This window comes from Megalops cyprinoides, chromosome 16 (assembly GCF_013368585.1).
Source record: "Megalops cyprinoides isolate fMegCyp1 chromosome 16, fMegCyp1.pri, whole genome shotgun sequence".
In the NCBI taxonomy this organism is placed as follows: domain Eukaryota; kingdom Metazoa; phylum Chordata; class Actinopteri; order Elopiformes; family Megalopidae; genus Megalops; species Megalops cyprinoides.
The window spans coordinates 744,307-757,719 of NC_050598.1; the positions used below are offsets into that span (position 1 = coordinate 744,307).

Consider the following 13,413-nt stretch of genomic DNA (forward strand, 5'->3'; position numbering starts at 1 on the left):
ATAGGAAAGTTTCATGGTATCCCAGTGTGTTTTATTTGAACTAGTCACAATTTATGGAGTCCACTTCCTCTTTGGTGATCACTACTTGTTAGTATCCACTGTGAATACAAGGGACATCTCTATTGTTGTTGAAGTCTTTATGATAAATGATGAAGAACAACTTTAAGCATTGATTTTACAGTTTATTTATTTGGAAGCCAAGTACACCTGTTGCCTCGGTGGCCTACATGAAATGGTATTTAAGCATGAAATGTTTTCCTGTCTGTGATTTTGCAAGACAAGTATGATATTATAAAATCTTCCTCCCCCCTCTTCTCTTCTCTTCTCTTCTCTTCTCTTCTCTTCTCTTTTCCCTCCATCTGCCCATCACTTTCCAGGCAGAGAACCTCCTCCTGGACGCTGACATGAACATTAAGATCGCTGACTTTGGCTTCAGCAATGAGTTCACACTGGGCAGCAAGCTGGACACATTCTGCGGCAGCCCACCCTACGCCGCGCCCGAGCTCTTCCAGGGGAAGAAGTACGACGGGCCCGAGGTGGACGTCTGGAGCCTGGGGGTCATCCTCTACACACTGGTCAGCGGCTCGCTGCCCTTTGATGGGCAGAACCTGAAGGTGAGGAGGGGGTTAGCAGGGGATGGGCAGGTTGGAAGGGAGAATCAGAAATTTAAAACTAGCTCTATCTCCTTGCTGCTTTTTTCTTTTTGGTTTCATTGATACTCCTCTTCTTCCCCCCAGGAACTGCGTGAGCGAGTATTGAGGGGCAAGTACAGGATTCCCTTCTACATGTCCACAGATTGCGAGAACCTGCTCAAGAAGTTCCTCATCCTCAACCCATCTAAGAGGGGCAGCCTAGAGGTTCGTGCCCTGGCCTGCTCTGCACTCTGATATTGCTGTCTTACTGTTTCCCATCTCACCTGCTGTGCATTCTGATATCACTGTCTAACTGTTTCCCATCTCACCTGCACTGCTCTGGCTGGCTGTTTATCATCTTACCTTCTCTCTCTGTTCCCCCCCACCCTCCGTGTTCCTTACTGGCAAGCAGCAGATAATGAAGGATGGTTGGATGAACGTGGGTCACGAGGACGAGGAACTTAAGCCTTATGTGGAGCCGCAGCCCGACTACAAGGACCCCAAGAGGACAGGTGAGCTGTGTAGGCGGAGTAGGGTGGGCTAGGGGGCAGACATGCCGAAGGCTCTCCTGTGAGGGGGTGTTGGGTAGGGGCATTTAGAGACGAGCAGCATGGTGTTCTCTCTTCACTGTAGTGTTGTGTGTTTCACAGTCCAGCTTCATTTAGTGATGGCTTAGTGAGGGTTTGTCAATTACTCAGTGGGTCCTATTCACACCAATGCCAGATCTGCTGCATACCTTCAGCACAATGCTGCAGCCAAGCTGTAATGTCAGCCTCCTCTCTGTTATCAAGGCCTACCTGGGACTCTGCAAATGTGTGTGTTGTGTGTGCATGTGTGGGTACTGTGTGTTGTTTTGTGTGTGATCATGTCTCTGTCCTCCTCAGATGTGATGCTGCAGATGGGCTACATGCTGGAGGAAATCCAAGACTCTCTCGTCAACCAAAAATACAACGAGGTCATGGCTACGTATCTACTGCTGGACTACAGGAACTCAGAGGTACGGTATAACACGCACAATACTCTCTCACTCAGATGCACATTCACATACAAACGCACAAAGATGCATGCATAGCCGATTATACTGTCCTTCTCCTGGGTCCTGTGCCTGTCAGTGACTCTCTGTGCTTGGCAGTGAGTCTCTGCACTTTGTTGCCTGTTTGCACTTCTTACCATTCAGCTGGATGAGGGCGTCAAACTATCGATAAAGCCACGTCCTGGAAGCGACCTCACAAACAGCAGTGTCCAATCCCCTCCTCATAAGGTACAACGGAGTGTCTCGTCAAATCAGAAGCCCCGAAGAACCACAGAGCAAGGTAAGGAAAAGAGAGAAAGCATTCCTGCAAAATCATAGATGCTTTAAACAAATGAAGCTTTTTCTCTAAAGTGAACCATGCCCTCTGTGCCCCTTTATATTGCTCTCAGGCTCTTCCTACTCCAAGCGCTTGCAGGGGGACAGCAAGCATGCCCCAGAGGATCCTGGGAGGAAAGGCTCAGGTAGCTCAGCCAAAGTGCCCCCCAGCCCCCTGGCTTCAGTCGACCGAAAAAAGACTACCCCGACCCCCTCTACTGTGAGTGCCACTACTCAAGCTGCGCAAACAAATCCCCCTGCCGCTGGGGCTTACATTTGGCAATCCCCACTCACACCCCCGCCGGTCTTCTGAATTACAGAACAGCATCCTGTCTACCGGCACATGTCGGAGCCGAAACTCACCCCTCACAGAGAGAGCCACGCTGGGACAGGGTGTGCAGAACGGCAAGGACAGGTATGCATCGACTCTCATCTCAGGCTTGGCGGAAAAAACCGACCAAGTTCAGCCGCTGTCCTTAACGTGGTTCAAACGCAGCGGTGTCTGCATGCCTGTTCTCCAGCTGTGCCTCGCACACTGGCTCTGCCCACAAGCATGCTGCTGCGTGTCTGAAGTTGGATCACAGCCACACAGCACTTGGCTCAGACAGGCCCGCCAAATGCACAGCCAGCTGGGGCCCAGGGATGTGGAATCTGATTGCCCGGATCAGTGGCAACTATTGGACTGAGATTAATGAGCTGCCATTCCAGCCGGGACTCAAAGTAGAATCATGCACATGCATATAAACATGCACACACATGCGGGCACGCACATGAACAGACATACGCACACAGATACATATGCACACACATACACACACTGGTACGCACACATACATGACCATACACATATATACATACACAGGCAGAAAAACTCTTGGAGACAAACACAAACACAATTGTTACTGATAGTGGCAGACAGATTCTCTAATCTTAATCAGGGGTTTGTGGCGCACATACAGATGGCATGGAGACTAACAAGAGAAACATCATGTGGGACAGGAAATAGAATAATGGGAACAGCCAAATTGAGGCTGAGCCATAGCCTACCGTAGATCACCAGCACACTGCTGGCACAACACGGCCTGTGCCACACCAAATCTCCAGCACCAGGTTTACAACACCTTCTCACTTGCTGTGCTCACTTTGGCAATTGATTTGGTTGTAAGGGTCAGTTTTGCACACAGACACAATCACACATACACAGGCATACACGCACACATGAGCAAACACACACGCTTGCTTTGTCTCTGTACAGGGAAGGGCCTTGAGATTGCAAGAACTTTCCATAGCTCTGTTGCTCTCTTTCTCATTCACGCATAGACATGCACAGGAACCAAGCACCTTCCCCGTAATAACACACCCCAACGCTCTCCCCCATCATCTCTACTACTCTGAGCTTCCTCTTCTCCATTCCTCCCTCCCTTCCCCTAACCAGCACAAACTCTTCTCACCTGCACCGTTCTATATTTACCCACTCGCAATCCACCTCTTTCACAGGGGTGGGGGGTGGGGGGGGGTCTCTGATCACACATTAACACCTCTGTATTTATGGGCACTAAAAGAAAGCTTTGGGGGGGCTGGGGGACCCCGCACTGCCCCTTGCTGGCACTGCTCTGCCTGTAATCAAGTAGTAATGTAGAGGGCTACAGTCACTGTAGCTGTTACACTGCGACAGAGCATCATGCTGAGCAGTGCGTGTAATATGGGCGTTCCTTAGTCCAAAGTTAGACTGTATAGAGTATCAAGGTGGGTACGTCATCACTGGTTCTTCGCAGTAGAAGTAGTAAATTCCCTATGGAAAATTACAGTGGGCTTCGCACAGTATCCATCTTTACTCAAGATCGGATTCATTTTAGAGCTGGGAATTTCCTGAATTAACCTTTTCGGTGTGAGGATTTATTTGGGCTCATCGAATTTTTGTAGTTCGTTTTGTAGTCCACTTTTCGAACAACATATCCATTAGAGCAATGCAGGGGGAACATCCTGACAAATCAGATACCACCATCTCATCTGGGCATTCTGGGATCTCCACATGCCCTGATTTATAATGGATTTTGCCTCGCTGAAAACTTCTGGTCTCATCCTTAAAGAAGGGGAGAATATGGCTAAGTGACACCATTGCTGCTAACGATAAGCTTGCTATTGCTGATAGTGATGACTGCTAAAGACGGGCTTGCAAGGTAGCTACTATAGCAATAGCTGATAGCGATGATTAACCACACTCTAGCTAGCAAGGTCGGAGAGCGGGAATGAGAAAGTTCCGTGGCTTCATGGGACGTGTAGTTGTTAGCCTGTGGTTGTACTGGCATATAAGATAAAAAATTAAATTAAGTAAAATTTAGCTCGAAACAATTAAAATAAACAATATAAGTCGCAAGTTGGGATCACATTATATAATCCGGAAATCGATGGTAAGCCATAAATCGCTAGAAGTACTTTAAAAGTGCATTTTAAAAAATGTTTCTGACTAAAATCAATGGGGAATTTCATTTCCGACACCAGTGTGATGTAGCCACCTGGGTACTCTATAGGTGTGTGTATGTGTGTGTGTGTTTGTGTGTGTATATATGTAAAAATTGTGTGGCCATTTTATATATAATATAAAGTAATGCATATCTACATGCCTGTGTATGTGTTTGTTGTGAATTGTGCACACAGGGCACACACGGGGCTGCAGAGGCTTGCTCATAATGGCACTGTTCGTTTACAGAAGGACAGCTCTGCTGTCATGAGGATGTGCTTAAAACATCCAATCCGCTGGAGGGTGCTGGTGCGATCCGCTGACCTCTGCAGCAGGCCTGTGTGTGCCCAGTCACCTTGTCCCCGGTGACTGCTCCTAAGGTTCAGATCATGCTACGTGAACGTGATGCCCGCTTGCGGAGTGCATTGAACATGTTTGCCTGTCTGCGCCATTTTAATGCACGATCTGTGTAATTTGATGTTGGTTTGTTGGTTGGTTCAGCTGCTTTTCTGTCTCCAAGTAGTTTTCACAACCTAGCCTGATGGAATGTGCCATTTTCCATGTGACAAGCAGGCCATGTTAACCCTCTGCTTCCAACCCTCTGTTTCTGCCCTTTGTTAGTTTGTTTTTTTGTTTCATTGTTGTGATGAAGATGTTGAATCATTAACCAAGGCTGCTGTGTTTGTGTGGTGTCCTTCCTTTCCTCCTCTTCCTCCTCCTCTCTGTCTCTGCCACTCCTCTCATTCTTCAGCCCCTGAGTGTCCTTGTGTGTATGTAGCTCTAACACATTAAAGAGATTAAGCAGGTTTGTGATGGAAACGTGAACTGTTAACTCTGTTGGAAGAGTTTTGCTTGTTTTGATAGGCTTACTGTTTCAGGTCCCAACAGGAAGTAGATAGTGTTTTATTTTACCAATTCAGGCTGCATAATTCCTGCAGGCTTTGTTTTTTTTTGCTGTGTACTGTGTGTGTGTGTGTGTGTGTGTGTGTGTGTGTGTGTGTGTGTGTGTGTGTTTTGGGTCAGTCCTCGTGCTGTGCCTCCTCTTCTGTGTTCTGTGTGCAGCTTATCTGTCACTAGCAGGTGCTGTGGGTCATTCCTTTTTCTGGCTAGGTGCATGGTTTGGTACAGAGTGTAATTCTGGTGTATGGGTGCCGACCAGGGGCTGAGTGGGTTGTACTGGCTTTTGAGTGTTGTGTGTGGTTCTGCATTTCTATGGGCCTCCCTCTCTCTGTGTCCTCTTATCGTTGTGTAGCTTCTAACCTATGGCCCCACCCCCCTACCCTGCTTGTGTGTGGGGGGTGGTTATTGGTTTTCTCCTCTCAGCCTCAACACCCCTGGGTCCCGTGCCTCCACCGCTTCAGCTGCTGCTGTCCTCACCTCCTCCTCCTCCCGACCCCGTCACCACAAGTCCCTGTCCTCCTCCGCTCACCCCAGCCCCCCCAACCTCCATGCACCCCGCGGAAGGCAAGTGCTGCAGGCGCAGTGAGAGCAGATGTAGGGGGAAGGGCAGAGATAACACAGCTCTGGGAGGGGAGGGGGAGGGGGAGGAGTGGAGATAGCACAGCTCTGGGAGGGGGAGGGAGAGGGGCGGAGATAGCATAGCTCTGGGAGGGGGAGGGGGGAGGGGCGGAGATAGCACAGCTCTGGGAGGGGAGGGGTGCAGTGAGAGTGAGGAGGGAACATGGAGGGAGGAATGTAGTGGGTAGTTAGGAGTGTGAATGTAGGTGGGGAAAGGTGGGGAAAACAGTAGTGGAATAATAGCAGTAATGGTAATGATAGCAACAACTGTGGTAGCAGCTGTGACTCTCAGGAGAACCAGAGCATTTGATGGCGACCAAGCAGAGAGCTACGGTTTGAAACCCACCAGCCCCTGACACATGCCCCTTTCCCCCCTTGACCCCCTAGTCCCAAATAGCCCCAATACCCCCAGTACCTCCCACCTCTACCCAAACCTGTCTTCATCTTCATTCATTTATTTAACACTGTCCCACTCCATTCCCAAATTACCCAACATCTGTGCCACCAACACTGCACTAATGACAGACATTTTAACAGGGAAACACACTTTATACTCCCACCCTAACAGGGAAACACACTCTTCATTCCCAGCCTAATGAGGAAACGCACTCTTCATTGTCAGCCTAACAGGGAAACACACTCTACATTCCCTGCCTAAGAGAGAGACCACTTCAGACTCGCTCTAATCCACTCCAGGTTTTGCACACCTCTCACCATATGGCTCCTATATTGCAGAAAGAACAAGGAGACAACTGTCAGTGGAGGAACCAGCTCTGCTGCACTACTGTTTCCCAACCACAGATTGCTGGGTATCAGTTGCATTACTGGAAGTCCAAATATATTTGTGTCTGAAATAATTTACGATCACAGTAATAGGGCCGGTTTTGCTCTGGAAATGTCTAGCAAACCCACTGCAATGTAATTGCGCTTGTAGAAAGACACAGGCCTCTGTGTTCAGTGAATGTTTGTATACTGCACACATTTTAAGTGGCATTAAACTGAGGGAGAGTGTAATTGCCGTGACACAGTAAATAAATAAACCGCATAATGCGGCCTTTTGTCTGTGTTCTGAAAATGCGTATGCACAGCTTGCAGCAGAGCGAGGTCCGAGGCTCGGGCACAGACTCATGTCATGGCTGCCTCTCCTGCTGTTTGCCTGATCACTAATGGGCCAGGTAACGCAGAGAGGCCGGAGGAGCCATGGATCCAGGCTTATTGTGTTATCTGAAGGCCACATGAAGTTAATGATTTTAGACTGGAAAAAGGCTTGTGCAGCACAAATACAGAAGAATTTGAATTTGAAGAATCATGTAGTGACCCTGTCATACATAAATGTTTAACCTTCCAGTGTGAAATCCTTTACAAGATGTTCTCCATTTTTAAAAATGTGTGTTTCTGCAGAAACTGTATAGTTTGCCTCTCAATTGGAGTAAAAATAATGGGGCTTATTATTTTTATAAGTGAAAACTCAAAAAAGGGTCACAGATATTTTCAGACTTCTGGTCAGACAGCTGTCTGTTGATTAGGCTGTGGGTCATGTTCATCTGAAATGTATTGCCTGTTTTCTTTTTTTAACCAAAAACTCTTTAAACAAAAAAACACTTTTTTGTCAGTCAACAATGTGCTTGTCGTCCACGTAAAGTGACATTATTTTGAAAGTCCTGTACAGTCTTATGTTTTGAAAAAATAGGTGGTAAATTTAACACGACAGCTGATTTGTGCACAGCCTCCACTGGGATTTCAGCGTTACTCCAGTGTCCATATTTGATGGCCTTGGCTTACCTCAAAAGGACGAGCACCTTGTGAACCAATCAGAACTCCCTGGGGCCGGATGTAATGTGCTTTTTTGGTTGTGGAGAAAAAGTTCTTATGTTTAAGTCAAGCAAGTTGCTTTGGGCAAAATTGTAGTTTGTATTTACTGAGATTCTGCCCCATTATTTTTTTTTTGGTGACTTGAGAAATTGTCCAACAGTTTGGATTTGAAAATGATGGGAAGCTTTGCAAAATGCTAATGGTTTTCCTAATTTGCAAAGGTGGTGAATGACAGTGTTGCCTAGGCTAGCTGTGTTTCCTTTATGGACGGAACGATGGTTTAAGGCTGGTCTGTTGCATGCAGTGAGCTTGGGCTCTTCAGACGCTGGTTGGAGACCCCAGACAGAAGGTATTGCAGCCAACACATAGCCTTTAGACTATTAATATGACATGTGTCCCTCCTACTGTATGCCTACCACTGTACCTGTGCCATATATACAGATAAGGAGGTATATATGACTTTATATATATACATACATATGCAGCCTGTGCATTGACGTGATTCTCACGTTTATGTACCACATCCATGCAACTCTGTGAAAAGTCTCAATTGGGAAAAATGGTGTGGATGAGTAAGTATGGTATTGGAATGATGGATGTTAGTAAAGCGAAGTTGTACTGACATGCTGGTATGTGTGTGATCACATGCAGTATGGCGGTATGGACAGACAGGAGAGGGTTTCACAGGGCTGCAAATGGTAAATGGATCACATTGGGTGCATGGGACCCATGTAGGGATACGTGTATATATATGTGTATACTTGTGTTTGTGTTGGTCCTCACCTCTCAGTGTGCGGCTTATAGAGAGGGAGTGTGCTGTGCTGTGTGTGGGTGTGGTGTGGATCTCTGCTCTGTCCAGTGCAGTGGCACCTTTTCATGGCACGTGCCTCCCTGCCCCCCAGCATGGTCACACCCCCCGGGTCTCTTGTGGCAGAGGTGTGGTCCAGCCCTTCCCTAACACTAAGCCTTGGTGCTGTTGTCAGGGGTAATGGGCATCAGAAAGTCACCAAAGCAGAACGATCGGGGCTCCACTGGACAGCTGCTACCTAATGTTTCCTTTACGTCCATGCTTGCACACCAATGATCATCATTTTCCTGTTAAAATTTGATTTTGCTCTCCCTTTTTTTTTTTTGCACTACACACAACATAGTATGCTCCACACAAACTGTCTTTACCCTTGTGAACTTGTTGAGCCCTTGAACCTGTTAAAGACAACATGATTGGCCCTTTTCACACATACCCACACTCCCTGTCCACTTCAGATGTGATGTCATCTTCACCCTGTGCCCCCTAGTGCTCCCCTCTCATGGTACTGTAAAGTAATAACAGCCCCTCAGTCACTGGCTCCTGACCAGCTGGTGTCATGTACGTCTGCATCAGTTGCAGTCTGCCCCACCTGTAAACCTGTGTGCTGCAGTCCTACATGCTACATATCAGTGCTATTGCTATCGTTACTGTTACTGTTTACTGCCATTGTTAGTACACGTGTGGTGGTGTCACTGTCACTTTGCGTTAGTCCTTGTGCTTTTTTCATGAGTGAGGTGTTTTCACAAATAATTATGTATTTTCAAATGTTTAACCTTCAAAGGTAAGTAAAATTTCAGCTGTTAATGGTGTCTTGTAGTTGTTCAATGTAAAGGCATACAGAAAATAGCTATTATTTTGTGGTATTTATCCAGGGTACTGATTCAGTAGCCTACAGACACAGAGCTGCTGCTAACTACAATTCAGCTGACCTATTTCAGATGAGATTCTTAGGTTATGCTCAGATTGATCGAGCAGTTGAACTGTTCAGGTGAACAGCTCATTAGAGACTATCTGAAGGTATGAAATTTCAATACATGATTTCAAAGTCTGCAAAATCATTCTGTATTTGCAGATTAGCAGTTTTATTTATTATGTATACCTGTCAGTCTTCATCTAAATGGATCAGCTGCTGATGCTGTCGGTGAGTAAGGGGGTAGAAAATTGCAATGTCTGGTGAGTGACCCTGCTGGCAGTGGTGCTGTGAGATTACACCAGTGTGTGATGGATTAGCTGGGCAGATGCCCTGCTTCGTGGGAGATTTTCAACAGTATGCAGGAATCACAGTAAAGAGTTCTGTATGCTCAAGCTGTACGGATTTACCAGCCATGACAGACAAGCTTATCAGCTTTTATTTAACTACCAAGAGCTTTGTCCGGCCTGGACATTGAAACAGGTTTATTTCTTTTTAAGTTTATTGATTTGTTTTCTGGTCTGATTGGTCTTCCTATTATAATATGAACTTGCACCTCCTTTCATGACATCGCTCATCTGAACTCTTCCCTTCACTCCTTGTGATCTCACATATGGGTTGACACCACGGAACAGCTCCCACCCACGGGGCGTTATGCCCTCCCCCTCCCTGGGGCTTTTGTCTCATACCGCCTGGTCCCCCATGGTGCATTATCCCTTCACATCCCAGATTTTGAAATGGAGCCAGCCGGTCCATCTTTACTGTGGTTGCTGTGTTAGAGTGGGGATCTACAGCAAAGTGTGGGTGGATCGCATGCATGTTCCTACATTGACATATTCTCCTTCTCCTCCTCTCTGTGTAAAAATGGTCTTTTCAAACAGCATTGCTCCTCAGAGAGTGCCAGGGGCGTCTCCCTCTGCCCACAACATCAGCAGCGCCACTGTGACGGACCGAACCAACTTCCCCCGGGGGGTGGCCAGCCGCAGCACCTTCCATGCCGGCCAGCAGAGGGCAACGCGGGACCAGCACACCTTGGCCTACAATGGGCCACCCGCCTCCCCCTCCCTGTCCCACGGGAACAGCCAGTCGCGGCGCCCTGGGGCATCCGGCATCTTTAGCAAGTTCACCTCCAAGTTTGTGCGCAGGTGAGAAAGGAGAGTAGTGGAGGAGGGTGAGGAGGAGAGAGGTGGAGGTTTGGGAAAAGGAGTAGAGGGGAATGTGTAAAAGGATTGGGATAAATGAAAGGAGGGTGAGTGAACGTGAGAGAGCCTCTGATGCAGCCTGCGGTCAAAGCCTGCTCACAACCTTCAACACCTGTCATCTGAAGAAGAGGACACTGAACACTGCTGCACTTTAGAGGGCTCGTCTGTTGTTCCCTTTTCTGTCTGGTTTTCTGGCCTTCTGATATGCCCTAGTGTGTTGGTGATATGAAAGAGGCCATTAGCGCCCTATGAAAACTCCTCCTGCTGTAATCTGGCCTAGCAGGACAGAGCCATTCATTCATGAGGAATATCGATCCTCATACCGCTCACTCCACAGCTCTTTGGTTCTGTCCAAGCGGATTTGGCCTGCTCTGCTCCAAAAGATTAGTGGAATTAACAGCAGCCGGAGGAGTGGATTGTGGGTAACAGTTGCTCTTGGGTCCTGGATGTTTCGCAGTTTGGAATTGAGGAATCGAGGTTAATCCCTTGAGCCATCAGGGCTCAGAGACACCCACGCAGTGCCTTTAATGATGGATGCTTAGCGGAGGCTCAGTCGGAATCTGCCCCACCTCATCCAGTGTAGGGAAGAGCTGCCGCATTCCCCTGTTTCAGTCACACTCAGTGCTGGAGTGTGCGCTTTGGGAACAGAATGGGGAGCTTAATGTCATGCATGTGCTTCTGACACAGGCTGTGACTACAGTGACTGCAGTATAGCACACAGCCCTTTGACACGATGCACAGCATCTTGCCGCCTTCATACAGGGTTGCACAGCACAGAGATGGTTGTCATGTGTCCACAGAGGTTCCTAGATGGGTTGCTAGGAGCATGCACCAGTCAGTGCAGTGAGGCCTGGCATTTTGGTGGCCACTTCATAGACCCAACCAGTCTGTTTCCCTGGGTTTTATTTTCAGAAGCTCACACGGTCCTTGTGGAGAACTTGTGGAAACCAACCTGAGATCTGAGCTTTCTTTCAGTGTGAGAGAGATTAAGCATTGTTTGAGAATTCATTGTTATAGAATTCAAGCCATTGTTTGAGATTTCAACTCTAGGTGCACTTCAACACCACAACTTCCCTCACAAGACAGGCATGCAATAATAGAGGCACCTGAAGAACTTCCTTGGTAATGTTACATTGAGACCCCACAGGAGTGATGCAACAGAATACAGACACACACACGGGTTGGGTGTGATCGGGGCTAACATTGGTTGTGGGTTGGTGTATGGAGGTGTGGGGTTGAATGAATCGGAGTCCTGTCTGACCAAAACCAGGTTAGGGCACAGGGCAACATCTCAAGGCTTCACATGGCAATTGGTCAGAGGAGATCTCATCCACATTCTAAAAGAACCACAGCCTGTGGTATCAGCCAACAGTTCCTCAAGCCTATGAAGCATAACAGCCACCATCAAACTGACATGTCACCAACAGTTTGCAATTCATTCCCTTTTCACTATGATTCAGTAAACCAGTCATCAGATAGAACAGCTAAGAACATGAGGTCAGCTCTCCGGAAACAGACAGATGGTAGTATTTATATTATAAATCAAGAGAGAGCATTGGTTGGGGATGCAAAGCGCAAAGCTAATATTAGTTTGCCACACAGTTGTGTTTCTGAGTGGGTTCTCCTCACTCCTGAGCTCACCATTGCAGTCCATGGTGATTCGCAGTGTTGCTGCCCCATCACAGGGGCCCTGGGGGCCCCAAATAAACTGAAGTGTGCAATTCATTTAATGATCAAATCCAATTGGCCACTCTGAGTTTGGAAAGAGCTGGTCCCTCAGAGAGAGGGAGAGAGAGCGAGAAAGCTGGTCTCTCAGAGAGAGAGAGCGAGAGAGAGAGAGAGAAATATAGAGAACTGGTTCCTCAGAGAGAACGAGAGAAATAGAGAGCTGGTCCCTCAGAGAGAGTGTTCGGTGTACTTGGATGCAAGATGTGCTCTTAGAGCTGTAAGGGGACAAGAGAGGAGAGGAAGGAAGGTGAGTGGGGGGTGTGTTTGTACATCCCACAAAGTACTGGGATTTGAGTCACAGCAGGTATGAATTTCACTGACTACCATGCACCAGAATGCATGGATACAAAACTGCCTTACACACACAAACACACACACTGGATTCCCACTAGGCAGAGAGGATGTTAGTTGCGGGGCTGACTTATAGATATCCTGCATTTCCTCAGTGTTCCATCCCCTCTGTGCTGAGACCTCTGCTCCTAAACCCAGGGGGGATCTCCACCCTCAGCGCACCTCTTGGTGAGTTACCATGGTTACCCCCAGAGGTATCGCTTTTCCATGCGATTAAAAATAAATACATGTGCCAGGACCAACTTGGGGTGCCATGGTGGAGTGGGTGCCTTACAGGAGCAACTTCCAGGGGATCGCATTCCCTTACCCTGGCAGTCGCGGCAGGCAGACCACTCCTGCTCCTCAGGGCCCCTGTTGCAAACAGCAACCTACTGCCACGTGCATGCAATCACTTGGTCACTTAACATGAGAATAACACTTAATGAAAATGGACGACACCCTGTGTCGCATGCGCCTGACCTCTGCTTGGTTGCTTGGTTGGAATAGAGTGGATGCACATACATTATTCACATGACACAACAAAAGTTGTGTAAACTGTAGTGTAAGCTTATAGTGCAACCTTTCGACAGAGCCTTTTAAAAACTTTAAAAACAGCACTGTTGGTGCTGTTACATAGTTGCTTCATGTAGCTGCTTCAGTTCAG

At 47.6% G+C, this 13,413-nt stretch overlaps 1 protein-coding gene across 5 annotated transcripts in view; it reads left to right on the forward strand.

Moving 5' to 3' along the window:
* Nucleotides 1-13,413, forward strand: part of mark2b (MAP/microtubule affinity-regulating kinase 2b) — a 47,317-nt gene that overhangs the window by 28,849 nt on the left and 5,055 nt on the right. For 4 of the 5 annotated variants that reach the window (XM_036548494.1, XM_036548495.1, XM_036548496.1 and 1 more), the window contains exons 8-16: nt 378-614; nt 738-857; nt 1,045-1,144; nt 1,517-1,629; nt 1,810-1,945; nt 2,055-2,200; nt 2,301-2,395; nt 5,765-5,905; nt 10,371-10,634. In XM_036548494.1, the coding sequence (XP_036404387.1) occupies nt 378-614; nt 738-857; nt 1,045-1,144; nt 1,517-1,629; nt 1,810-1,945; nt 2,055-2,200; nt 2,301-2,395; nt 5,765-5,905; nt 10,371-10,634 (1,352 nt within the window). The remainder of the gene's footprint in view (nt 1-377; nt 615-737; nt 858-1,044; nt 1,145-1,516; nt 1,630-1,809; nt 1,946-2,054; nt 2,201-2,300; nt 2,396-5,764; nt 5,906-10,370; nt 10,635-13,413) is intronic. The other variant, XM_036548497.1, reaches the window with a different exon arrangement.